At 45.2% G+C, this 26,496-nt stretch overlaps 3 protein-coding genes and 1 non-coding gene across 4 annotated transcripts in view; 2 read left to right on the top strand and 2 right to left on the bottom strand.

The window, feature by feature from the left end:
- Positions 1-266: 266 nt before the first annotated feature.
- On the bottom strand, positions 267-4,390 carry LOC121718210. The gene is made up of 5 exons (XM_042103131.1): positions 4,298-4,390; positions 3,288-3,923; positions 2,765-2,851; positions 2,036-2,227; positions 267-1,373 (listed from the first exon to the last, which is right to left on the bottom strand). Exons 1-5 carry the CDS (start codon positions 4,365-4,367, stop codon positions 1,186-1,188), a joined length of 1,173 nt encoding a protein of 390 aa, XP_041959065.1. The 5' UTR covers positions 4,368-4,390; the 3' UTR covers positions 267-1,185.
- Positions 4,391-6,230: 1,840 nt separating this feature from the next.
- trnar-ccg lies at positions 6,231-6,303 on the bottom strand. Its single transcript has one exon. It is a non-coding gene; the product is annotated as a tRNA-Arg (tRNA).
- Positions 6,304-6,629: 326 nt separating this feature from the next.
- Positions 6,630-13,074, top strand: LOC121718190 (importin subunit alpha-1-like). Its single transcript, XM_042103099.1, has 11 exons — positions 6,630-6,681; positions 6,979-7,059; positions 7,198-7,338; positions 7,686-7,774; positions 7,921-8,189; positions 8,629-8,723; positions 8,864-9,127; positions 10,041-10,274; positions 10,646-10,828; positions 12,492-12,641; positions 12,845-13,074. Exons 2-11 carry the CDS (start codon positions 6,994-6,996, stop codon positions 12,932-12,934), a joined length of 1,581 nt encoding a protein of 526 aa, XP_041959033.1. The 5' UTR covers positions 6,630-6,681; positions 6,979-6,993; the 3' UTR covers positions 12,935-13,074.
- Positions 13,075-15,161: 2,087 nt separating this feature from the next.
- LOC121718176 (E3 ubiquitin-protein ligase SMURF2-like) overlaps positions 15,162-26,496 on the top strand; it is a 68,798-nt gene continuing 57,463 nt past the window's right edge. Inside the window, 1 exon segment of the mRNA XM_042103075.1 lies at positions 15,162-15,602. Coding sequence (XP_041959009.1) covers positions 15,551-15,602 — 52 coding nt within the window. The 5' untranslated portion in view covers positions 15,162-15,550.

The raw sequence follows: 26,496 nt of genomic DNA, 5'->3' as shown, positions 1-26,496 counted from the left end.
CCCTCGGTTGCCTTCAAGCGGCCAGGTGCAGAGGGGATCAGATTACACCTAGATTAGATTTACGGCCTTCCTCAACACACACACACACACACCCTTAATACAGTTGTGCCCCCTCCATACACACACATACACCCATAACCTCCTCACTCTCTCCTTCCATCTGCGTTTGAAGTGGAGTTTTTTCCTGCGGGTGAACATTTCAGGGTGGCCACTACATTACATGTTGTCGAAAGGGACACAGCTTTACACACACACACACGCACACACACACACACAGAGACAGACACGCACACACACAGACACGCACACACACAGACAGACACACACACTTTCCTCTAATGTAACAGTGCATTTCCTGGATTCTGATAGGATGCGTAAAAAGAAAAAACAAAAGCAGAAGGCAACAGCAATTTGACAGGAATAAATAAAAGAGCTTTGTTGTTGTTGTTGTTGTTGTTGTTCCTGCATGAGAATTCCCAGCTCCCCTCAGACCAACAAGGTTATGACCAGAGGATCTTCCCCACCATCAGGCACTCACAGCCCTAGTTTCGCCTTAGAAGTCTCAAGTAATCTCTAATAATACACACTAATACCTCCAGAGTATAAAATAATAGCCATCATTCAGACAGTGACCTGGGCTTAGCATCTGGAGAAGCTGGACATTAGGATAGAGTTTTTGTCGCTCTATGTATACTTATAAGATCTTCCTTCCTGGGGGGAGCAAGCCAACTTTTTACATTATATCTGGAAAGTGTTATTGTTTTATCTCTTTGAATATCCTTACAATAATGCCTTTAAATACCTGGATAGCAATGTGATCTGAAACGTTTTTGGGTTTTTAAATAAAACCTTACAAAACTTAAAACCTTACAAGAGTAAACTGAGCGAAAGTAAAATTGGATGTTGTGTCTGACCAATGACACTCACACTGTCTACTCGACCAGGTATTCTCCCAAAGAAGTCAAGCAACAAAACAAGCATTTTACAGCAAGCAAAACCTCTGGCTTAGAGTCAACTACTAATGCTCAATTGGGACATGTTCCCTTGTCTCCTTTCAGACAATATTGTGTGATTATGATGGATTTTGCTTTTTTTAAAGGACCAAAAGTCTTTTTTTTTTCTCTCTACACCAAAGCTGCAATGAGTCCTCCTGTGCAGTTGGCGGTGCTGGTGAGGTGGCTCCGCTCACCGGCACTTTGAGCGCATGGCCTCTTGGGTCTTCTGGTGCCTCCTCTTGTTGTACCTCTTGACGTAGTTGTTGCTCCGCAGCAGGCCGTCCCCAGGCTTGAGTTTGCCCCCAACGATGGCCAGGAGATCACTGGGCAGGTGGCGCCGCCGGTGGTAGATCTGCCCCATGACGACATACCTGCTCCCTGCCGAGAGGAACACCAAACACATCTGATTTTACCCCACTGAAACTGCCCTCAGCATTTAATGTTCTGTGTTGATGTTGTCCAGTGTCAAGGTACTGAAACTGCCCTCTAATGCTCTGTGTTGATGTTGTCCAGTGTCAAGGTACTGAAACTGCCCTCAGCATTTAATGTTCTGTGTTGATGTTGTCCAGTGTCAAGGTACTGAAACTGCCCTCTAATGCTGTGTTGATGTTGTCCAGTGTCAAGGTAAACCAGAAAAAAATGCATCAGGAAGAGGATGTGGCCTACTGGTGTCATATTAAAAAAATGAGTTTGTTGCTGTTTCATTTCATAAAAAACTGTCCTAATCCTGCAGGGAACGTTTTGTTTAACTGTCCAATGTCATCATTTAAGCCCTGGAGAATGGAACTAGATCAAATAATTTATGGACTGGTTCCTCAGTCCAAAATGGCCATTCTGCCTTAATGAGGTGCATTTATCTGCCCTTTTTAAAAACAATGAAACAGTGAGATATGAAGACAGCATACAGAGGTTGTAAGACTGATGGTTACTAGTTTCCAGTGCTTAAACTGAAAAATAATAACTGCTGCCAGACCAGAGTTTAATTCATCTGGTTTTGGCCTGCAGGGATCTTGGCAGCAGTGGACCCCATGGAAACTTACCCAGTTTGAAGTCTGGACAGGGTTTTGAGCACTTGAAGGTGTCCAGAACTAGGATGCGGACTTTGAAAAAGTAGCTGTCGGGCGTGACGTACAGGCGGCTCATCTTGTAGAAGCCATCGCTGTTCACCAGGAGGGTGATGAGCCGGATTCCTCGCCGCAGGATCTCAATGTCATGAACAATGCCGTTGATGGCTGACATGAGAAGAGAAACCATAGTGAACTCAAGTGTATATAGATTTAAGATAGCTTAAGTGGTGTTGATTCATAATTACTACAATGATATAAGTATGTATGCCTAAAGTAATAAACTGTATAATATCAATAGAATTAAAATGGAAAGGGAGGATGCATCAATAAGGCAATACTTAGTTCCTGTTAAGTCTGTACACCTAAGGCTTCATATAGCTTATGATTTTATCAAACCAATCTATGCATTTGTTTATTGTGAGGGATACCCTTTGGATTCATGCTTTTTCATTTATCACAACCACAGTTGTTGGCCTGAGCTCTCAGAAGCAGCTCCTGGATCCTAAGAGTTTTGGCTCAGGTTTTTAATATGGTCCAATTTGACTAAATCAGTGATTCTATGATGCCAGTGAGTCTGTGAAGCCACAACTGTTTTTGACATACTGGCAGACTCTGAGTGATGAAGAGTGAAATTTGAAAACAGCATAAATTACAGAAATACAATTGATAACATGAAAGGAATAAATTGGTTTACGGCCTTACCAAACTCGCTGTAACAGTAATGTTCCCTCTCGTCTCTCTCCTTTCTGCATTCACTCAAACAGACGGCATCTTGACTGAAGTCTGACTCTAAGGGAATGGAAAAAAGAGACGGTGTCCATGCGTGCGTGCCATTGTGAGAGCCAGAGAATCATTCCTATGTTGTCGCCAGGCCAAAGCTGTCAATGCGGTGTCATTATAAAAACCGAGGCGTTGCATTCCAGGCTCGTTGAGCCCACAGGGGACCTTTTTGATATCAGATCCAAATTCCAGTTAACTACTATATCACAACCCATCTCATCCAGGCATATTTAGAATTCTTTTTTTTCCCCCTGATAGCCTAATCTCATGGTTTGTGAAGCCCACAAAGGGCGCATTCAAGCAAAGGCAAAACCAGCAATTTGCGGATCATGGGGCAATTAAACTAACCATCTAGTTTCTGCAATCTTTTTAGCCATGATTGCTTCCCAAACCCTTTGGTGATTAGTTAGAATGCGCAAAGGACGCACTGATGCGTGTGGCTCACCTCTTTTAAGGATGTCGAAGTGGTACAGCAAGCTGGATGAGCGGCGGTTGTACAGCACAAAGGGTCGGGTGTTGTTTAGATTGCCCCCGGTCGTAAGACTAGACTTCCCGGGACGGTTCTCCTCGGGGTCAAGACGCCGGTTTGGGGGGTCTCGGTCTTTCCGCGTGTTGGAGGTCGGTTGCGTGTTACGAGATCTTGAATTGTGGTTGTTGTCAGTGTCACTTGGTGGTGGGTTGTTGTTAGAATGATGTTCACTCTCCGGGACGTTTTTATGTGTACGGTTCACGGTAACAGCTGTGATTTTGGGGTGCAGTATAGGAATGTGTCCGCGTCCATCCCCTCGGTTCTTCTCACTGTTGTGCTCAACTGGTAAACGGTCCGCTTTCGAAGCCTTTTTGGTTTTGCCGTGTGGTCCCAGGCGAGGAATAGGCACCAAGTCAGTGTGCTTTGGCCACACTCCAGCAGGTAAGGGGTGAAGTGTGTATTTGGGGTCTCCGGATTTCTTGGTTTGCCCCAGCAGCTCGTTGATTGGCAATGCAAGGTCCTTTCCACCTACTCTGCTGTCGTTCTGTGGTGGTTCGGACTGTCCGCCATGCCCTGTCTTTTCTGGCGTTGTCCCAATTAATGAGAATAATTCTGCGGGTGCGATACAGACATAGCCCAGGCTATTAGTCCACACCTGTCATCTGTCACTAACGTACCAAAACAGTCGTTCACATTATTTTACTTCTCATAGAGATTTAAGACCCTGTAATAAACTGTAAACACTGAATAAACTCAATCAATGCAAATATCAATGCATGCAGCCCACCTTCTTCAAAACATTAATCACTGACCACATGCAAATAAATAAATTGTATAATTTGCCATATCCGCCTGTCTATAATTGCAACAAATAATCATCTCGGTTAACTATACGCCAACATTGCATATTAATAGCCTAACTTCTTCAAACTGGGAAAGTAAGAACAGGTTAAAATTGTATGTTACAATGCATGTGTTAAGCCTACCATTTACAGTGTGTTCCTCCGCTGTAGAGAAAGCGAAGACGATCAAAAGGAGCAAGAGTAATCCGGTCATTGTAGAAGTATGCCCTTGTTAGAAGTCAGCTAGTGTCTGGATGTCGACTGCTTTATATGCCTCCGGGTAATTCCCATGGAAGGAGGCGTGTCGCCTAGTAATGTCTTCTGAGACATAGGTACACATTGAAATGATCGTAGGGTGGGGAAGAGTTTGAAGTAGACTACATCAAAAATAAATAACAGCAAGACTAGGCTATATATTTTATCACGTGGGATGTGTGATTTTAACTCATTCATGCATTTTGGTTAAAATGATCCACAATTATGATGTTCTGTAAATTCATGTCTAAATTGTAACTGCCCAGGCATGTGGACACATACAACAAATGAGAGTAAAATAGACTAGATAAATCGTAAAAACGTCTTTTTTAGTTTGTCCTAAAAATACAATAAGTCTGCATGTGTAAGGTTAAAGTTCAAGCAAATACTGTGCTATTTTGTATCATGTTTGTTTGTTTATTAATGTTTAATTATAATATGTGTACATAGATTGGGTAAACAAAGCTTAATGTAAAATGTACTGCATGACATCCAGGGGACAGTTCCATTCTGAAAATATAAAGACTTAGTGTCTACTCTCATTGTAGTTTTACAAAACATGCTCATCACAACTGTGCATACTAAATTGTTAAACTTCTTGAATAGATGTTTTTTGACAAGCCTGAAGCAATGTTTTTTTCTTTTTTTTGCAATTTTGCAATTTTGTTAGCAAAAAACAATCAAATAATGTTTGAAATACAAGAAAGTACTGCTGCTGATAGATACAGTGCTGGATTTGGAAAGCTCCACCACGAAAAACTAATCCAAAATTCAGTTGTCTTAATTGTCCACTAATGAACCATTAGAGTTTCACTTTGACATTCGGCAACTTTAAACTGTTGCACTCTTATCCTCCGGTAATAGTATTGATTGATGGAGCAGCCTGTTAATTGCTACCTAGGGTCTCCTCTGCGTTGTCTCTTGAATGTTATTCTTCATTTTCAAAAGTAATTTTGAATAGGAGCGTCTGCTAAGTGCATCATGTTTTGCCTTTGTTTATGTGAAGTATTTACAGTTCAAATAGAGTGAAATAGGATAGAAATGCTGGAATGACATGTCACTGAAAATGATCATGATGATGGTGGTGTAAGGAGACATAACGTGACTTTCAGTTTCCTGAATTTGACCAAAAACTGCCAACAGGTTGAAATAAATGTATATTCATGTATGTAGTCTAGTAGGCTACTCTTTGTTTTTAGGGTTTAATTTATGAATTATCCTCGTATGACTCTTATCAAGACATTTATAGTTAATATTTGGTAGTAACCCGGTTATCTGCCTGAGAAGAACGTTGAGTGAATTACATGCATTTCTTTTGAAAAACTGCCCCCTACCGGATAGCCTACACAGCAGCCTACAAGCGACGTAGCTCCAAGGAGACCACCTCAATTACAAAGGTGTGTAGTCCATACTTTTCTATATGAACGAGGTTAGACGTCATTAACTGAACTACTAGCTACCATGAACCTAATATATCCTAACCTTGCCACTTGATGTTCACTGAGTGTTTACAAAAATCTGTGTAGGCTATGCATGGTTTAGCTAAAACTTTAACAGTAAACAGACTCAGAAAGGAAAACACAATGTTGACTCAAACCAACTCAAACAAAGGTAAAGAAACATTAATAGCTGTTGTTTTTTTTTTTTTTCTTTTTCATTAACAAATGGCAACGTTGACGGTTGAATTCACGTTTGCCGGGTCAGCTTGTTTGACTGAACGTGCACTTTGGAGTTGGGATTAGCGCATGCTCCAAGGCAGCAATGAGTAAATGCAGTAAATAAATTTCCTTTAGATTTAAAGATTTAAAACATGTTCAATAAACGACCCAGATGGGACTCGAACCCACAATCCCCAGCTCCGGAGGCTGATGCCTTATCCATTAGGCCACTGGGTCATCACGTTCTCAATGACAGGAAGTTCGGTTTAAAAATAGCCATAGAATCACTATCTCGATTTTCTCTGTGTCTGCTCTGAAAACCTCAACCATACCGAACCAAATCATATAGGTAGAGTAGCCTACGTGATGATGCGTCTGAGGTTATTTAAAATGCTTTGCAAGCTGAGACGCTCTTGCTATAATCACTCTAAGCAGGGTCATATTTCATCTCGCGATAGTACAGGGATAGTCCGCGAGACATTTCAAACAAAGCCAATAGGGTGGTGCCGAGGGTGCTTGTACTCGAATCGACCAATGAAATGTGCGAAAACCTAATAATTTAAAGGGTGGTATTCTTATACGTCACTTACTTCATGAAGAACCATCTAGGAACTGGTAAGCGCGCTCTCTCATGCGAAGTTTTAGGATAGAAAATCGGTATGAATTTATACGTTAATATGGTGCTGTATGGTTTACTAGTTCACAATAGCATGCTGAGTATAAGAGTTGTGATATATTCATCAAATTGTCAAGAAATCTACCATTCTTGCATTCTGTTGAAACCACATGTGTGTCTGACAAATCTGCCGGAAATATGACTTTATGTAACGTTTTGGAGGAGTTGATACATTGTTATTTTATACATGGTTTCAGGAACTAGGCTACATTGTGTTACTTTGTTGCTTTTCCCAGATCAGAACCTTAGACATGTCCACTGCCAGTGAGAGTCCCGCGCGCCTCGGCCAGTTCAAAAACAAGGGGAAAGATGCTAACGTGAGTGGTTTTACAGGGCAGTCACACAACATTGTGTTAGCGATCACAGCTAGCTAGCTATAGCTACCATTGTTCCCAACCGTTATTTTGAATTCTGGTTTTCAGCATCAGCTGCATGTTTGTCATGTATGATTGCAGGAATTAAGGAGAAGAAGAATCGAAGTAAATGTCGAACTTCGAAAAGCTAAGAAAGACGAACAGATCCTTAAAAGGAGAAATGTCAGCAGCCTGCCAGATGAAGCGACATCACCACTTCAAGAGAAAAACCAAAATGCACAGGTAACGTAGCAGGGTAGCCTAAACAGTCTTAGATTTGTAAGATAGTCTACTTGTGTATGATTTGTCTAGCTGATAGGCTGTCAGACGTTGACATGACCGAACTGGCGAATGGTGAAATTGAAGTGATATACCCGTGTCGGATTCAGTGTGTGAAGCCTATATCGCTTTTTGCCCAATAAACTACCGAGCGCCTTAGAAGCTCCACACGCTGTCGTTTTGTTGTGTTATTCTACTATCCGAAATGAATACCAAATTAATAAGTGCTTGTGTGTCTGCATTATGACCTTGGCCGCCACTGTACTATCAAACAGCGATTTATCCTGCTAATCCTTGTTTGCTGGTTGCAGCCCGCGCAGCATTGGACCGTGGAGGAGATTGTCAGTGGCGTAAATAGCCAAAGCCGTGATCATCAGTTACAGGCCACGCAGGCAGCCAGGTAATTCACACCGTCCCCAATCCCATTAGAAGGACATTGACTTCGCAGCACATTCACAGACATGTCAATGCTCAAATCAGACAGGTCACATTCAGCCAGCTCATTGCATTACTCACGTTGAATTAATGTGTGACGTCTGTCAACAGGAAGCTGCTTTCAAGGGAAAGGCACCCTCCCATCGACAACATCATAGCTGCTGGCCTGATCGCTAAGTTTGTAGGATTCCTTGGGTGCCCCGACTGTCCGCCCATCCAGTTCGAGGCGGCCTGGGCCCTTACCAACATCGCCTCAGGGACATCTGAACAGACCCGAGCTGTGGTGGATGGTGGCGCTATCCAAGCCTTCGTCAGTCTGGTGACCTCTCCTCATCCTCACGTCAGTGAGCAGGCCATTTGGGCGCTGGGCAATATCGCTGGTGGGTGTCTGTTTCCTTTAACTGTAAATATTTGCATTCTCTAAGTAAGACCTGCATGGCCTGGACATGTCTGTCTGTTTCTCTGTCCTCTCTGCTAAGATGACCTAATCGGCTCAAGCATTTATTTGGTCACTAGCTAAGGCATTCTGATCTTCAGTGTGCATTAAATTGAAGACTGGCGATTGTGATTAAAGAGCCAGTCACAAAGGGTAGCATGCATAGCTGTAAGATGTGATGTTGTGTAAGATATGTTCCATTCTTCATGTGTTCTCTGAATCATGTGAGCTGCCTGTCTAGTTTGTCTGGTTTGCTTTAGAGTAGGAGGTGAGGAAGATTAGGTCAGTATCCTATCTATCACAGTCTAATAAACAGTTTATAGACACTTAAAGAATGAATAGATTTGCTTGGTGCCTGACTGTTGTGTTTTTGTGAAACCTAGGCGATGGTCCAACCTACAGGGACAAAGTCATTAAGCATGGTGCCATCGATGCTCTCCTCACTCTTCTTGCAGTCCCCGACTTGGCAATCTTCTCTGTAAGTTTAGAACTTGGAGAGGGAATTAACAGTGTTATTGTCTGTTCATTATCATCAGTAGTGTCTGGAGAGGTCTCTGTCATTATTCTAGTTGAGAACATGTAAGCCATAACATCACATTTTTTTGGCCTTTGTGACAGTCGGGGTACCTGCGGAACGTCACCTGGACCCTCTCCAACCTCTGCCGCAATAAGAACCCGGCGCCCCCGCTGCCCGCCGTCCAGGAGATGCTCCCCGCGCTGCTGCGTCTGCTCAACGTCAACGACAAAGAGGTGCTGGCCGACGCCTGCTGGGCCGTGTCCTACCTGACGGACGGTCCCAACGAGCGGATCGAGGTGGTGGTCCAGTCCGGCCTGGTGCCCCATCTGGTGCAGCTGCTGGGCTGCGTGGAGATCGCTATCGTGGTGAGTCCCAGCGAGGCCTTGGTCTGGGTTATTGGAGATGGGCTGGAGGAGAACTGACGGCTAAAACTGTGCTCTTCGATAGAGTGAGGTTTTGGATGACGTTCTTTTTGTTAATTTTATTCAACCCATGTCTGCTTACAGGCTGTTGGGCGTGAGCCTTATTTGTGCAGTGACTAATTATTTGCAGTGTGGGAAAAGAATGCAAACGCAAAACCAAGCAGTGTGCACATCGCTGCAATTTACATCTGTAGTGCAGACTCGGACTCATTGGGCTAAGAAGGACATGTGTGCACAACAAGCCAACAGTTATTGAAAGAAAAATACCACTGTGTTTAAACATTGTTTTGAGTGAATTGATTACTGGGGTTTTTGGTTTGGTCTGGAATCACATGGATGAGTCATAGATGTAGTTTTTTTACCAGATAAATGCTGACGTAACTTTGTTATTAAAAACAAAAAGTAGCTGAGAACTGGAGGTTTTTTTTTTGGAATATCACGAGCATGACTGCTATAACGGGCACACCAGAGAGGAAGCAGGGAACAGTGAAACCGTGATGCATCTGACTCGAGTCACTGCAAAACAATTGCAGAGTACAAGTACAATAAAATTGAATCTAATCTACCGGTAATCAAAGAGTGCAGCCTGTATTGAGAGAATAATTGTGAGTGATTTAACCCTATAGCTTGAAACCCAAATAACTTTCATTTTAATTGGCTGTCAGTCTTACTAGTAGGCGTGTTTGACATTAGTGAGGACCGGTTCAGTGGCATTCTAAACTCTTAAGCCCCCAGGGTATGTGCTTGTTTTTACCTCTTGCATCTTTTTTTTTAATTTAAATGTTTTGTGTGTGTGTGTGTGTGTGTGTGTGTGTGTCCCACACTCTAAAAGCTCAGTGTTTGTTTTCCCTCCCAGACTCCGGCGCTGCGCTCCGTGGGGAACATCGTGACGGGGACGGACGAGCAGACCCAGAGCGTGCTGAACGCCGGCGCCCTGGCCATGTTCCCCATGCTGCTGCGCCACCCCAAGAACAACATCCAGAAGGAGGCCGCCTGGACACTGTCCAACATCACTGCTGGGAAGGACACCCAGATCCAGGAGGTCCTCAATGCCGGCCTGGTGCCTTTGATGGTGGAGGCCCTGCATGCGGTAATGACTGGGCTCCTTTCGGATGGATGGATGGATAGATAGATAGATAGATAGATAGATAGATAGGTAGATACTTTATTGATCTCCAAGGTATCTATCTATCTTTCAGCTTGGGTGGTTTCACATTCGGTTTGAATTTGTATCTTGAAATCAGTGATTTTCACTTTCACTTTCACTCATGCCATAGTTTGGAGTTTGGAGTAACTTTCTGTCAGTTTGCGTACTGCAGAACTAGGTGGTCATTTCCGTCTTGTTTGGCCAGAAATGTTGGTTTTCCATTTATTTGTTTAGGATGGAGAACAAAATGCTCAAAATGTCCAATTGTGTCCTCAGTGTTGACGTGTTGGTTTTGTTTCAATTCTCATCTGCAGGGAGACTACAAAACCCAGAAGGAAGTTGTGTGGGCCATCACCAACTACACCAGTGGGGGGAACATCGAGCAGGTGATCTTCCTGGTGCGGTGCAACGTGCTGGTGCCCCTGCTGGACCTGCTAACAGCCAAGGAGAGCAAAACCATCCTGGTCATCCTGGATGCCATCTCCAACATTTTCATGGTAAGTTGTCGTCTCTGTTTTTTTTTTTGTTTTTTTTTTGGCCTCTATTAGAAAAGACAGTGAAGAGAGGACAGGAAATGAGAGGAAGGGACAGATTGGGAGTTGGTTTGAGAAATGACCTCTGGGTGGACTCAAACCTCGGTCCCCATGGGCGCGGACCTCGTGCCATGAGACGCCGACTGCTTCATACAAGTGCTTCATCCAAGATGCTAACATCTATTTCATCAACAATGCTTGCACTCTCTGCCACAGTATAGCTTCATCCAAGATGCTAACATCTATTTCATCAACAATGCTTGCACTTTTTCATACTAGTCTACGTAGTATGAAAAATTTTAACAGTTGGATATTTTAATACTTACTGACCAGTTTGATGATTGGTCAGTCTTTATTCCCATTTTTAAGACTTTGTATCTGATATAAAAAAATAGATCATATCCTTGTACACCAAGCACATATGTGCCCCCATAAGCAAAATGATGAAACCCCTGAACTTACCGGTACTCCCCCACCCTCTAAATACAGCAGGAACATAATAGAGAAATCAGATTGCTGTAATATTTGGGGCTTCTCCATATGTTTTATCTAGCAAAGAAATATTTAAGCCTATGACGTGGGGAGATTTTCAAGAGTGTGTCCACATGGCATGGCCCATTTGAATAGGTATAGGAGTAGGTGTGCTTTTCCCTCAGTGTCCAGCCTGCTCCTGCAATATACTTGGCTTTGTTGAATAAGGGGAGTTTGGTGCGCGGCCACAAAGCTAATGTGAACGGGAAACACGGCTGGTTCCTGCTTCATATGCAAATCTTCAGACTTTGAAATGAACACTAAAATGGATGAGTCTGATCAAAGAGACTGTAATGCAAATACACCCCTCTGATCGCTGCCCCCTCCACATATTATCATTTGGAGTTGGAGATTCAGGAAGAAGGTGCTGGAGCCGATCATGGATGGTCTTAGCAAAGATCCTTGATCACTCCGCTTTAAGCCCTGGCCTACTGGTTAGCGCTTCGGACCTGTAACCGGAGGGTTGCTGGTTCGAACCCCGACCAGTAGGCACGGCTGAAGTGCCCTTGAGCAAGGCACCTAACCCCTCACTGCTCCCCGAGCGCCGCTGTTGTTGCAGGCAGCTCACTGCGCCGGGATTAGTGTGTGCTTCACTTCACTGTGTGCTGAGTGTTTCACTAATTCACGGATTGGGATGCAGAGACAAATTTCCCTCACGGGATCAAAAGAGTATATATACTTATACTTATATACTAGTCTTAGGCTGCAAGGCAGCCAATTGGTGTAAAGCTTACTTATTTATTCATGTGGGTGTCAGATAAGCAGGTAGGGGTGGGGGGGGCACTCTAGATATCTGCTAAGGTGAGCTATTCTACCCCCCCAGCCTAATAATAGTGTTGTAAATAGGCTTTGAAAGTAGTATCTGAGCGTGTTTTTGATAGACAAAAGTTGTTGCATACCTTCTATGTTGGCATCAGAGAAGGTAAAATATTCCGTTCATCCATTCTGTGTCATCTTTAACCATAACCCAAATGTCTCAACCGCTGATGATGTTAAGCTGTGATGCTTTATTTGAAGTCAGACATCATGTCTGTGGTTCTTAATTTTTGCCCAAGGCAATAGGAAAGGACTAAATGTGGTATTGTTTTGTGAACAGGCAGCAGAGAAGATTGGCGAGACCGAGAAATTGTGCGTGATGGTCGAGGAATGTGGCGGCCTGGACAAAATTGAGGCCCTGCAGTCTCATGACAATGAGATGGTCTACAAGGCTGCCCTCAACCTGATCGAGAAGTACTTCTCGGATGAGGTGAGCGTACACCCATTAACTGATCAGCAGTTGACTCCACAGCACAAAACACGTAGCAAAGTATTTACAAATGTATAACTACTGCTGCTTATGGCGATGAAGCTGATGGATGGATGGATGGATGGATGGATTTTCTTTGCCCATATAATGCGGCAGCATTGGATTTGGGAGAGCTATTGAGTAATGGTCACTTTGTCTTTCAGGACGAGGAGGATGAGTCTGTTGTGCCAGAGACAACCGAAGATGGCTATGCTTTCCAGATTCCTGAGAACCAAAGCACTTTCAACTTTTAAACAGCACTCCTGTTTTCTTCATATCAATGTCTTGTCTGTATTTTTGTATTTGTATCACCATCACGCATTTCACTTGTGTACATAAGTACATATGTTCTTTGTTTTACTATAAACCCTGTAAATAAACTTTATAAAAAATACTGGTTGAAAAATTTGTGCTTGGATATCTTGTCTATTAAGTGATGAGGACATTCTTGTGAAAATCATTTTGAGGACACGACCTAAAGGAACATGAGACAGATGAAAACTGAAAGCCATTCACACCCGATACAGTGCCTTCAGCCTACATTCAAAAGCGCAGAGAGTTTAATATTTATATTTCGAGTCACTTGTTTCGTCATGCAGACTGACAGACACTTTTTCAAACAACAAAATCGGAAATTACAAACTGGTAAGAATAAGAAAAGATAAGAAAGGTAAATTCCTGTGTGTGGAATATATTTGCATATTTCAACTGTGATATAAAAGTGCTCTTAGATCTTGTTAGAGGGGCATTGAGAAATACTCATGCTTTGTGTCCCGACTTGGGAATCCAAAACTAATGATTAGCACATTGTGTGTTTTTGAAATAAATGTCCCACTTCATAAAGTGTTCATCTGACTATTATCTGGTTCTTTCTTATCTGTTATAGATTAACATAATTTTCAGTGCCCCGCCGGCGGGACTGTTACCCACCTCCCCTCAACATTCTAAATCAATTGTATGCACCATATTGCTATGTAGCATAGTAATGTTATGCACCATTTCAAAGCTTTGGCTCTTGGGAATCCAAAAATGACAACTTTTTTCATGTACAATCTGTATAGTGCTTTACATTCTCAGATTCATTTTATTATGTCTCAATTAAATTTGATCCAAAATGCCCCCTTCCCCCTCCTCCGCTTTTGGTGCTACCCTGACTTCTGGCTGCAGTGTACCACAAGTAGATGCAACATATTGGGTACTGAAATATTCACAAGAATCCATAGAAATTGAATCTTTATGTTGTATTATCCAATATTAGTTGTACAGATGTATAGTCTATCTTATAAACACTCATTGAACCAACAAAGTAAATGCAAAAATAAAGACTTTTTTGTAATTATTCCATATTTTGTGTAGTCAGTCTATATCAGAACACCTGACATACACTCTAAATAGTCCACAAGAAACCTCAAAGTGTTACCTTTCATTTGAGACCAGGATTATGCTTCTACACAAAGGGGTTCATGTGCAGTAAGCATTTGAGTGTCAGTATGCATTTTGGATAACAAAAAGTCCTATGGGGAGTTTCCATAGGCATTTTACAAAACGCATGAGCATACCCTGGCAAATAATGGTCTAAAGCACTCATATTTTCATTCTATATTGATCTACTTTTGCACACAGCTTCACAAGACATGGTGCTAGAACTCAGTTGTGTTTCTAAGGGATATCAAATGACCTATAGGGCTGAAATGTGGTCAGTTCAGAGATGCTTGTAATCCGGCAGAAAGAAAAAACTATATTCTAGCCTCTGTAACTCTGTGTGAGTACATCACACAGTTATTTTGACTGTTTCCTACGAAAACTACAGATTCTCAACTTTCTATAGGTCCAACATTTGATGGTAGGCCCCAAAAGAGGTGGGAACAATGCCCTTGTAAATAGGCACAGTGCAATTTCAGGCAAAAACTTGAAATTTGTATTGAGATCAATGTGGTTAAATACTTTTATTTAATTTATAAAAATGAAATAGGCCTATTCATTTTGAATTATAATCATCTACATCATGAGTTAATTCCCTTGTGTAAGGATGTTCGGTTTACTGTGATGTTCTGGCAGAGCACATATATTATGTGATTGTTTGAAGTGTGTTTAGGCATCTGGAACACAAACGGTTATGTTCAGATACAATGCAACAGATGGTGTGATCTGACAAAAAAAAGAGTAGCCTACTTCCATTTAAAGACCTTACATTTTACATGTATTTTTATTATGTCCCCTTTAAACACATTGTTTCACGTAATGGTCTCTGGGTCTAACAATTAATTGCAGGAGAAAATATGATTAATGATTATGTCTTTTCACTATTAAATAATGTTCTTGTTGATTTATTTAAAACTTGACGTTAGTCATTAAAATACACTTTGTAGTTCTATCACAGCCAGGAGAGGTCAGCAGAGAGCCGTCGGTCGCGCAGAGCCAAGTTGAGTTGGAGCTGCGGAAAGGGGCAGCTCACAACTTTACATCTGCTCCAAACAAGAATGCCACCCCTGTGAGCGCCGACCAGTTCTTGCAACCTTCCGAAGATGGAGAAGAGCACGTCTTAGGTCTCGCGTGAACGTGGATACTCTGTTCTTTTCTAGGTGTAGAATTGCACGACCGCCTTTATATTGCTACGCTTCTCGGAGTTAACGTTCAGTTTTCAGTATTTTATCGTTTGTTTTATTTCTCTTTTTTCACAGCCTCTGCGGAGTTGCAGCTCGAATGTTAATCGTAGTGCTATGCACATCCGGGCCACAATGCCGTGACTCCATTACTCCTCATTCACTGTAAAACTAAGGAGTCGGGTTAAAGGGTGGTATATTTTTATGAAGCTTTATGTTTTGTAAATATTTTTTATAAATTTGCGTCAAGCTGGAACACAAAGGGACATGTCTAATCAAGGGGTGAGGAGAAATGGCCCAGTGAAACTGCGGTTGACAGGTAAGAATTTAAACCTCAAATGTTGCAACCCTTGCGTTGCTGTTTCTAGCGCTAGATAGCCCACTTACAAGACCAGCTAGCTAGCTAACGTAAATGCTTACTCCAGCTAGGTCTTCAATGCAGGTCATTAAATGTGTGATGTACAAATGGTCACTGGCCAGTCTGTTTAGTTCGCAGCATTGCCTGCTTGTGAAAACTAGCTATAATCAAGACTGGCTATTCTTGCGCCACGAAATGCATAATGATATCGTTCATTTGGTCAACCAGCCTTTAGACAGCCTAACTAACCCTCGTATTTAAACTCAAGATTCAGCGGGCAACTATCGTGGGTTTAGCTCAATATTGTGTGCCTAGCAGATCGAGCTAATTCACGTATCCTGTACAGTTAACGTTAAACGATTTAAATAGGTAACGTTAACGTTAGCTGTCTGGGTCAACGTTGCGATCTGTTTGCTCCACTCCTTTCTCGTCCAGTTTGTTTTGGTTGCCTATTCGATTAGCTTTAACGTTAGTACATTTCCCTAAACACACCATTTAAGACCAGTTAGTGCCTTTTTTACTAGTGTATTTAAACACACGGACATACAAGTATGCCTGTTCAGTGTAATTACGCCTAATTAAGTTTTGTTCCCCAAAATGCGCTAAATAACTTTTTTATATGCATCAGCCTGACAAATTAATTCCAGCCTTTTTATTGTATGATTTTCTGAAACAATGTTTTTATTGATTCTCTGAAACAATGTTACAATCGCGGAGGCGGAATGTGTGGAGGGGGTTTATTGCTACATTACTTCAAGGACTGTCTGTGGAGCAACGTTACCGTTCCACGGGAACGCTTTGGGTGTCATGGAAGTGGTAACCAAAAATCCAATAGCTTTGGTGCTTTTTTTTTTCTTGATATGCATTGTATGCGCATTGTTGCCCGAGATCCAGTTTTTTAATGTGGCACTCAAGTCCCAGGTTTGTTTCTACATTTCTATCTTACAAAGACTGGGGTAATCTAAAACCATAGGAAAACTAAACTAGAAAAGGGCAAGTGCAATGTCACGTTACAGCCTATTAAAAATGTATTTAGAAGGCATCAACTCAGAGGGTCAGTGTATCATTCTCTCGTTCTGCTGGCCAACTGTTGCAAAGCGACGACAAGCCGTGCAGCCATATCATTCACTTGATGAGTGACAGTTGCAGCAGTGCCATCCCCTGCTAGTCTTACCTACTGATTAATCGGAGCAAGGCAGATTTCTACTCTGCGTGTGTGTTGCAATTTATGTGTCAAACATTGTGTGTGATATGCGACTTTGTGGGTCTTGTCAAAGTCAAAGTAGCTGGCAGTGCAGCCTGGAACTGGAGCGCCGCCGACCGTGCTCGTCGGGATTTTAGCCGTGTCTTACAACCCAAACATCTGCACGTTTACACGAAGAAACATTGTTTTGACTGCAGGCTGGAGCGGGGTGACAGGCGCGGCGATTCATGTACCTCCAAGATCAGGTCGAGGCAGATTCCAACACTCGCTGCTCTTCAGGAAGAGCCAAATTAAATATTTAAACTGGTAATATGCTGGCTGAAAAGCACAGAGGAGTTGGTGGGGCCAGCTATTCCCAAAGACATTCCCATTGCTTTAGAGTTCCACGATTGTATGGGACATTGTCCTATGCTAAGCTCCTTGTGTCGGCAGCATATCCTGAAAGCACTGAAATTAACATTCAAATATCAAATCAAAATAATCATTGCCGGTAACTCAGTGGTTAAATTCATGAGGTTTCATGATTCATTCAGAGAGCTCTATGTGTAAGATGATCATATAATATCCCTACTTTAGAAGGGCCAGTTGGTGTTAAGTAGTATGTCAAGCTATTTCCAGCAAACTCTTGTAGATGGGGAATCTAAGTGCACCAGCCCATTTAGCCTAATTGATGCTTCAAATGCATTTTCACTTTGCTGTCCATACCCTACTGGAGCCACCTGGGCCCAACCATCACCACTGTGAATAAAGCGAAGGCTGCTGATGTTGGTTGTGAGTGTTTCTAGACGTATACCATCAGTGCTCTGTTCTCAGTGCAGACTGCAGTGCAGCTGCTCCCCAATAGCCACCTCTGAAACACGTGTGTCTGCAGTCGCACTGGAGCTCCAGCAGCCTGGAGAGGTTTGCTGTGAGTCTGGCGGCTGATGGCCGAGGCCCCTTTCTCTCCCCCATCCCTCAGCTCAGTGGAGTTTCTCCTGGTCTGTCCTGTCCTGTCCTGTCCTGTCCTGTCCTGTGCGCGAGCGAGAGAGCGGGCGGGCAGGCGTCTTATTTTAGCCCAGCGTTGATGGTTTTGAAACGGGCCGCTGATGGAATGCTGAGAATGCGAAGAGTGCGAGGGGAGCGGTGAGTCTCCCCAGATTACAGGAACCTCCTCTCTCTCCCTTTCTCCCTCTTTCTTTCTTTCTTTCTTTCGGTTTCTTTCTTCCACTCCCTCTTTTCACTCTCCTTTCCTCTCTTTCTTGTTGGCTTTGCAGCTTTCTCTGAAAGGGCAAGCCTGAAAGAGTATGCGATTATGTGTGTGGTGTGTGTGTTTGTGTTGCAGGCCTACAAACTCACTGTTTTTGTGTGTGTGTTTGTGTATGGGTTTGTATAAACATGTCTAGACGTTTGAGGCATGCTTTTTGTGCCTTCTTTGTTGCTGACGTTCTCAAGATTGCAGTGTGCCACGTTTGACAGTCTCTTTATGGTATGGCCCGCTCCCCCCTCCGCCTGTGGTTTGTGTGTGTGCGCGCCTCTCTCTGTGTGTGTGTGTGCGACTGTGCGTGCCTCTGTGTGTGTGTGTGCGACTGTGCGTGCCTCTGTGTGTGTGTGTGTGTGTGTGTGAGGGGAAGGCCAGGCCAAGACTGCTTTCCCTTTTTTCCCTCTGTGGTGTGAGTCTGTGTGCTGGACAGGGGAAGGGCCAGACGGCTCAGGGGTGCCTGGCTGCCATTTGACCTCTTCACCCCCCACATTCTCTGCAGACCTTCCCATTATCACTGTCTCGTCCATCGTCCAACACACACTGTGCACCTTCTGCCCAGAAGCCTGTGACCTATTTTGTGTGTGTGTGTGTGTGTGTAAATTCCTAATGGTCTGTGTTGTCCAGCGCAAACCTTCCTGTATGCACATGGAGTTGAACTGATTTTTATGCTAATCAGTTCTTTGCTCTCATGCACTTGTATTTGAGTGTGTCACTTTTTCAGTGGGCTGTATTCAGTCTATATTTGTCTGTCTGTCTGTCCTGTGAGGTGTTACAGCCTACATAGTTTACTGAGGTTCAGTCTGTTTAGCTAGTTTATTTAGCATCTCCTCTCTCTAGTGCTTATTCACCCAGCAGCGATCCGCATGATCAGGCCTGGTCTTCTACAGCATGCCACTCCGTCTCCCTCTCTCTCTTCTCTTCTCTTCCTCTCCCTCTTTTCTTCTCTTCCTCTCTCTCTTTTCTTCTCTTCCTCTTTCTCTTCTCTTCCTCTCTCTGTTTCTCTCTCTCTCTCTGTCTCTCTTCTCTTCTCTTCCTCTCTCTGTCTGTCTGTCTGTCTGTCTGTCTGTCTCTCTGTCTCCCTTACTCTCTTTCCCTGCTGATTTGGTAGGGCTAGATATTCTGTCACCAGCGCTACTAAAATGTTAAGTGTAAATGTTGCCGCTAGTATCTGGCCACCGGGCTGTCCCGAGCCAGCATGTCACTAACAGTTTGAGTCAGAGGACACAGGAGTGTGGTTAAACTGAATTAAATGGGAAAATGTGGATTGAAAGTGAGAAAAGGGGAGTGGGGGGGGGGGGGGGGTGCGAGACGAGAGAGAGCTGTGAGGTCCAACACCTTGGGGTGTTGGGACTGGCCATTATTTTTGACAGATCTTTATCGATAGGGCAGCAGGCCAAGTATTTCGTTTTTACCCCCTCCAGTTCTTTATTTCTGTCTTTAATGTGATGCATGCACAGGCAGTAAAAACATTTCATGGGGTGTTTGGTTGTGCTTGCTTTAGTCCCAGCACTTTTAAAATCTCCCCCATTTTCTGCTGCCGACATGCGGTCGATGTGTTTGTGAGTCATTAGTTCCTTACCGTCTGTGTGTGTGTGTAAAAGTGGGCAGCCCAGCGATGTATACCATTGGGATCATGGTGCAGTGATGAAAATCAAGCACATGCTCCTTTTTAAGCTACCAGCCCCAAGGGTCACCCGGAGCTTGTCCAATGTGCTGCCTAACACCGCATGGCACAACAATAAGCCCTGAGTCCTGCATTTCTGCTGTGTCAGGTCTACGGGGCGCACGTTTTCTGTTATTCAGCCATATTCCTCCATTTCCCCATTATGTACAGGCCTGTCATCATACTCATTCTCATACACGCACCGTATGTAGGTCAGACGCCTGCCTCAGCGTTTCACGTCCGTCCGTCCTCCGCCGTCCTGACCCGTGGACGCCCGGGCTCTCCTCGCCCCTCTCTGTTGACGTGCTCGTTTAGCCGTGGCTCTCATCCAAAGTGACTTTCACGCGGCGAGGGCACGGCCGTGTGTTCTCCCAGCCTGCTCTGCCCACGGGGATGAGCCGGTGACCTTGGCATTGCACCGCTCCCCCCCCACTCTCTCCCCCCCCCCCCCCACTCTTCATCTCCTCCTCTTCCTCACCACCACCACTCGCTACCACCACGCCGAGGAGGTGAAAACGCTAAGCTCTTTCGCCCTAATGCTTTTTTTTTAGCTTTGTTTTTTTTTTAGTAAATGCGAAATATGTAAGTCCTCTTGTTTGATTTGGTTAACATGGGGGGGGGGGGTTCATCTGCACTCTCTAACGGTGAGGGCAACCATGTGCATTCATGTAGGCAGCTCGTCTGCGTGAGCCACAGGCAAGGAGGGTGCTGTGCTATTTTGCCTGGCTGCAGAGTGCTGCTATTTTTCTTTCTAGTGTGTGTGTGTGTGACTGTGACTTTAGCCACTCTGCTAAAAGTCACCCCTGTGTCTTCCCCCCTAACAAAAAAGGCACAATCACTAGCGTGGACTGCCAGGGATCTGCTGATCCCTGTGATAAGACAGGAGGTTCTCATGTCACTCAGCACACTCTCTCTCTCTCTCTCTCTCTCTCTCTCTCTCTCTCTCTCTCTCTCTCTCTCTCTCTCTCTCTCTCTCTCTCTCTCTCTCTCTCTGAGAGAGAGAGAAAAAAAAGTGCATTTAAGGGAAGTGGACAGAGTCGGGATGTCCACGGGCTGGGACAGAAAATAGCCCCGTCTGTCTCCCGTCTGAGGAGGGACGGACTTCCACAGGATGCAGCGCACCGGGATCTAAATCAGGAGTCCTGTTGACTCTCTGCCCCAGAGTGGAGGAAATTAGACTGGAGAGAGCGGTGGCTCCGCATGTGTGAGCGAGCGAGCAGGGCTGGGAACGCGGGTCAGTGGAGGAGAGGGCTCTCACCTGCTCTGGCTCTGTCCGGTACACACAAGGGTCACTCTTTCGGGTCTGCGCTCTGTTCACTCTCGGCGCTAAACACCGGTCAGTTTAATGCAATGTGACGTGAGTGCTGGCACAGTAACCACACTGGGGTGTACTCGCTCTCCTATGGATGTTTCAGGTGCTTTTTCTCTCAGGGAAACGTAGACGAGCATGGGAACCGTTTTTCTTTGTTTTTATTTCAGTGCGCTGATATTGACCAGTGGGCAAGACCTCCACTTGTCCTCTCTAGACACAAAAAAGAGGAATTGAGCTTTGATGGATCCCAGTGCTAGGCTAGGTGCTAGCCAAACACAGCAGTCTTGTGGGTTTATATGCACTCTATTTACGGCAGACTTTTCTTACACATCAAAACCCCCTTTTTTCCTGGCTGGGTTTCCTAGCCAATTTTCCCCCCTGCCCTCTCTCAGATGTTCTGAGGCATTAGCATAATGCTACATGCCGACCTCCACTTTGAAGGTAAGAGCGCACGGCTAAACACACTCGCCTCTTGACAGGAGCGGTCGACAACGACTTAAAAAACGCAGGCAGTGCGGTCGTTTCGGTTGTTTCTGACTTCGCGGTCCTGTCAGTCACGCTGCCCGAGGCAGTCTCTCGCTCTGTTCAATCCTCTCCAAAGGCAGAGGGCATTTCCTGTCTGCGTTTTTTTTTTTCTTTTTTTTTTTTTTTCTTTCTTTTTTTTTCTTCTTTCTTTCCTTTCTTCCCTAGTGTGTCTGACGGAATGCTTCCTATGCAGCCTCTAGAGTTGGGCGTGCTTGGCAGACTCTCGCATTCCGTATCGGTGACCTTGCCTGGGGATCCCCTCACGGACGGACGGACCGCCACAGGAGAGGGTGTCAGTGTGTCGGGAGGACGATTAGTGTGGAGTCCATTTTTACTTGGGGAAATGAGAAGATTCTGACCTCAAATGAAATCAAATACATGGAGGCACGTTTGTCAAATTACTCTAAATACAATGTAGATTGTGTAGATACCTTAAAGATTAAGGAAGTCATTTTGGCCCATAGGACATACCACACAGAGTTTATCTGATGAAGTCCCGGCTATTAATATCACGAGAAACACAAAAGAACACATTTTGAAAGCAGTTCCATAGAAATGCTCAGGCTGTGTTAAACCTGTTTTATGACTATATCTCCAACACCATGGAGATGATTACATCCTTTCACAACAAAGACCGTTGCAGGTGCTGTCTTGCTTAGCCTATTGCCCTGACATCTTTTATGTCAACATAGAGGCACCAATGGTAGTGCACTTTCTTTCTGTGTCTAGTCTAGTGGCTGCTCAACACTACTCAACCATTTGAGCCTTGTTCTTCCGGGAGATTTTCTGGGAGATCTCCAGCTCCTCTTCTGGCCAACACGCACGCACGCACGCACACACATACTATAGCTCCAGCACGTCTGACAGCGGAGAAATTTCCACTCGGCAACAGTGCCCAGTATAGAAATGTGTGGGGGCTTTTTTGTGTAGCCGACCCGCATGTGCTCTGACCCTCTCTTACGTAAGCACACCTGAGCCGGAGTGTAAGCAGGAACAAACAGAGTGGATGTTTGGAGCGGTTCAGGGGGGGAGGTCTGGCTGTGTAGCCTGAGCCTGGGCCTCTCGGGGCTGGGGAGAGGGGGGGTGGTGGAGTGGGCGGGGGGTGGGGGTGGGGGGGCAGGGGTGAATCCTGTGTTGTGGCCAGGAGCTCCCATGCACATCCAGACTTCCTCCACTCCACGTGTTTAGTCTGACCCTTCCAGATGACTTGTGCACAGGTATATACACACACACACACACACACACACACACACACACTCTGGCTGATGCACAGATAGACACGCACACGCACATGCACATGCACATTTATCATTCACATGGCAGCAAACGATCTGCTTTGACCCATAGGAGTTTCTCCCTCTTTTTCTTACACACACGCACACACACACACACACACACACCCACACCTTTCCCCACTGTATAGAGAGCCTCTGTTAATTCCGAGGTCACTCCCAACGCATATCTCTCTTGCCAACGTCTAATGAGCACTTGATGATCACCACCAGGCTGGCCAATGTGTCCTCGTCAGCCGTTAACCCATGACTCTTCCAGCCGCTCCCGTCACCACCACCAGCAGTGTCCAGACCCCCCTCCCTCTCCCAAAGGGTTAATGAATAGCTCCTGCCCAGTTCAGCGAACTCCAGAACACATAAACATGCCACCTTTACCCCCCCTCTGCTCAGCACTCACCCACCAGGTGGGGCCACATGCCTGAGAAGTGTGGAGGCCAAGCCAGAGGCCCAGTTGGAGGTGTGCCCCCCCCCCCCCCCCCCCCCCCAAAGAGGTCTGGAACATACAGCCCCCCCCCCCCTCAACCCAGCAGATGATCCATATGTATCGAGACAAGAGAGTACTCTCTCAGCTGCTGAGCCATTTAGAAATGTCTCTCTCTCTCACACTTTCTCTCTCACACAGACATTCGTACACACACACACACACACACACACACACACACACACACACACACACACACACACACACACACACACACACACACACACAATCCAATGCCTAACTGCTAGCCCGTACATGGTTCATTTGTTCCCAGGGTTTATTTTTTGGGTGTCATCGGCGGAGTCTCTACTGAAGTGTTTATTAAAGCGTTTCTGTGACTTACTGTTTTGCCACGGGGTTGCACAGACACGGTGGGAGTGTAGACAAGGCGTTATGGTATTATCTCACAGAGGGAGCAGGTGTTGGCTGTCTGCAAGACTAACGTGTTCACAAAGACACACACACACACACAGACAGAAAGACTCAAATAAGTACACATACACACACACATACATACACACACACAGACACAGAGTCAATCAGCCTTGAAAGATGCAAATGACCCATCCTGTTGACACAGCGCCGGTGGTGTTTTGTACTTTGGGCGAACACGTGCAGGCGTCTCTGGCAAGGGGGCACGTCCACGCTCGGTTAATCATTCCCACACTCGCCCTTGTGTCCTGCCGTGCCTCCTGCCCACTACGCCAAATGCCCACCCGCCCTCGCTCCCCTCCACTGTCCACCGCCACCGCCGGAGTCAGAGTGATTTATGTGTGTGGAGCGGATTAAAAAACGGGATTAATGTCTGACTTTTTTTGCTCCTTTTTTGGCATATTGTGTGTGTGTGTTTGTGTGTCTGGCCTGTCGCTTAGTACAGGTCCAACTCCCCCCTCTCTCTCTCTCTCTCTCTCTCTCTCTCTCTCTCTCTCTCTCTCTCTCTCTCTCTCTCTCTCTCTCTCTCTCTCTCTCTCTCTCTCTCTCTCTCTCTCTCTCTCTCTCTCTCCCTCTCTCCCTCTCCCTCCCTCCCTCCCTCCTCTTTATCTGACCGTCTGGATGGAAAAGTTGGTTTTGTTTTGTTTTTCTTCCCTCAGACGCAGTGAGAGAGCTGTTAAACAATCACTCAGTGCCTGTGTGGTGACTCACTGAAACAGGGTACATGGCCTGACCTCGGACAGAAACAGAAAGAAACCGTGTGTGTGTGTGTGAGTGAAAGACAGAGAGAGAAAGGGGAGATTGTGTGTAGAGAGGAGGGAGTTCCATATAAAAATGGAAGCCTGCCATTAAACATTCTGTCTAGACAACAAGCAATCTCTGAATCTTTCATTATTACTGCACAGCTCAAGCCAAGGGGCTCTCCAACAAGAAAGCAAACGAGAACGGAGGGAAAGCAGCCGTAAGACACCCTCCCCCCATCTTCCCCTGCCTGTGGCTTCTCATTCAGCAATACCCTTACACAGTCTGGCATCTGTGTGAGTGAGTGAGTGAAACCATCTCCGCATTGGGGAGTATGTATGAGTGAGAGACCATCTCAGCATTGGGGTGTGTGTGTGTGTGTGTGTGAAACCATCTCGGCATTCGGGGTGCACCGTGCTGCTTGTGGTTGTGTCCTGGTCCCAGCATGCTGAGAAAGAGCTTTCCTGTGGCAACCACCGTTATCCAGCTTGTGTTTTCGGTCGCTGTCGACATTGATTAACCAGACGGGCCGCAGCATAGCCTAGCTTATTCGGTCACGGCTTTTAGGGGGAATTTGTTCCATCCCCAAGTTGAGATGTGCACTTTTGATATTGGATGCTTTGGCTTATGAGGAAGTATCATGCATAGTGATGTGTTTGTGTGTGGCTGTGTTTGTGTGTGAGCTTGTGGGGAAGGCTGTGGAGTTGCAAACGTCAAGTCGCAAACGTCAAGTCTTGGGGTTCAGGTGGAAATGGGGTAGTTGAAAAAACATGCAGAGTAAGTTTTAGAAGGAGATGTGTAACCTTCTTGTTGGGATAATGCTTATAAACCAGAGACTGGTGTTAAGTTGCCCATGCTTATTCCAAGTTTCATTTCTAGCACACACAGAACCCACCCACACATTCACATAGACACAAACACACACACACAGAAACAAACACACACACACCTACACAAAAACACACAAGTTCACAAAAACACACAAGTTCACAAAAACACACAAACACAAAAACACACACACACACAAAAGCGTAAATACACAGCACGCCCCCACGCATCCCCAGACACACAAACACACACACTCCCTCGTGCTCTGGGTCTGTTTGCTTTGCCGAGCGCTCTTGTTGTTCAGCTCGGCACAGCAGTCTGGCTATGATACCGGGGCTTGCTCCTCCTCGCCAAATGCAACAGACAACACACCAAGAGCACTCACACAAACACGTCCTTCACAGAGAGAGTTAGGGGTACGGGCCAGAGGGACTGTTGGCCTCATTTTTTTTTCTCTCTCTGCTCCTCTCCTGCATCTGGTCAGCTCGTTCTGTGCTCTCCGCTCTCTGCCATGTTCCCCAGGGCACTGTCCGCGCGACGAAACCGTCGGCTGTACTACATCGTGTGTTGCGTGAGCGAGCGAGGGAGCAAGCAAGCAAGAGTGCGATGTGACATTTCTCGCGCATAAGAAAAACAGCAAAGGCTCTGCATCTCCCAAAATAGCGCCTCGTCACCAGAGCAGAATTTTCTTCTTCTTTTTTTTTTCTTTTTCACCGGGAGCGCACACACTTGCGCAGTGTGAATTGCAGCAGTTGAGTCATCCAGAGTGCAGCGAGCGAACAAACGAGCTAGCGAGCGGGCAGGCAGGCAGGCCGGCAGGCCCTCGCCAGCGTAAATGTGTGAACATGCCTGCGGGCCATCTGGAGCGGGCATGAGATGCTAGTCACAATGGCGCTAGGGAACCAACGCGGGGGCTGCCAGGTCTGTTTTGGAAAGATTTGGGCCTTTTGTTCTCGGTTTTTATTTATTTATTTATTTTTGACAGGCCTTCTAGAAAGTGAGCTGGTAGCGTTGGCACAGAGTAGGAAATGGTGACCTACTGTGACCTGAATCTCAACCCCACACACACACACACACACACCTGTCACCTCACCTTAACCCATCCGCCAGTCCCACAGTGCTCCGGATCTGGCTCAG

The sequence above is a fragment of the Alosa sapidissima genome, chromosome 9, assembly GCF_018492685.1.
Source record: "Alosa sapidissima isolate fAloSap1 chromosome 9, fAloSap1.pri, whole genome shotgun sequence".
Classification (NCBI taxonomy): Eukaryota; Metazoa; Chordata; class Actinopteri; order Clupeiformes; family Clupeidae; genus Alosa; species Alosa sapidissima.
This window is presented reverse-complemented; position numbering and strand designations above follow the sequence as displayed.